The sequence below is a fragment of the Emiliania huxleyi genome (genome assembly GCF_000372725.1).
Source record: "Emiliania huxleyi CCMP1516 unplaced genomic scaffold EMIHUscaffold_3591, whole genome shotgun sequence".
Taxonomy (NCBI): Eukaryota; Haptophyta; order Isochrysidales; family Noelaerhabdaceae; genus Emiliania; species Emiliania huxleyi.
Genome location: NW_005199278.1, coordinates 968 through 1,925, shown reverse-complemented (window position 1 = coordinate 1,925; position 958 = coordinate 968). Strand labels below are relative to the sequence as shown.

The window sequence follows — 958 nt, the reverse complement described above, 5'->3', positions numbered from 1 at the left end:
TATCCGGCAACCGGCGAGACGCTGCCGTGAGCCAGCCGCTCTTGCGGCAGCCGCCAGCGGAGGCCGAGCGCGTCGCGTGAGTTGAAATCGATGTGGCGAGTCGACCGCCAGTCCGCACGATGGCACTGCGACCGCGGCGGCTGCCGGCGAGGGCAGCAGCGGCGCGCGCGAGGCGGCACGTAATCGGGTCCGAAGTCCGGACCCGATTTGGGGTCTACACACCTTTTCCCCCAGAGGCTTAGTCTGCTTTTTGTGTGCACTCAATCTTCTCTCTTCTGCCCTCAGATCTAGGCATCCCTGAGGGTGGCCTGGACCGTCAGCCAAATATCCTAAGCCAAGTATCCTGAGATTATGTCCTGAGACCAATCCTGAGAGAATATCCTGAGAAAATTTCCTAAGCCAAATATCCTGAGACAATTTCCTGAGCCAAATATCCTGAGACCATATCCTAAGTATCCTGAGGGAGTATCCTAAGCCAAATATCCTGAGACAATTTCCTAAGCCAAATATCCTGAGACAATTTCCTAAGACAAATATCCTGAGACAATTTCCTGAGCCAAATATCCTGAGACCATATCCTAAGCCAAATATCCTGAGACAATTTCCTAAGCCAAATATCCTGAGACAATTTCCTAAGCCAAATATCCTGACAATTAAGCCAAATATCCTGAGACAATTTCCTAAGCCAAATATCCTGAGACCATATTCTAAGCCAAATATCCTGAGATAATTTCCTAAGCTTGACCCGTGGCTTTTGGGCGCACCTCTGGTGGTGTGGCGCGCGCTCTGCGCGGCGCCACCGGCGGCGCGTCGGAGTGGCGGCCGCCACTCGCGTGGTGCCAAGAGGTTCTCCGGAACCCTTACGCGCACCACGGCGGCCGCCTTCAACTCCCCGAGCGGGGCCCTAGGACCAAGGGCGCGCTCGGCAAATTCCTGCGCTTTGCGCAGGGTCACAACC

General features: G+C 54.9%; 1 protein-coding gene across 1 annotated transcript; it reads right to left on the bottom strand.

Moving 5' to 3' along the window:
• Positions 1-468: 468 nt before the first annotated feature.
• Positions 469-738, bottom strand: EMIHUDRAFT_60564 (hypothetical protein; the record flags this gene model as incomplete). The annotated part of the gene is made up of 1 exon (XM_005772487.1): positions 469-738. A coding segment is annotated over one exon (270 nt), but the record flags the coding sequence as incomplete, so codon positions are not given.
• Positions 739-958: the final 220 nt, after the last annotated feature.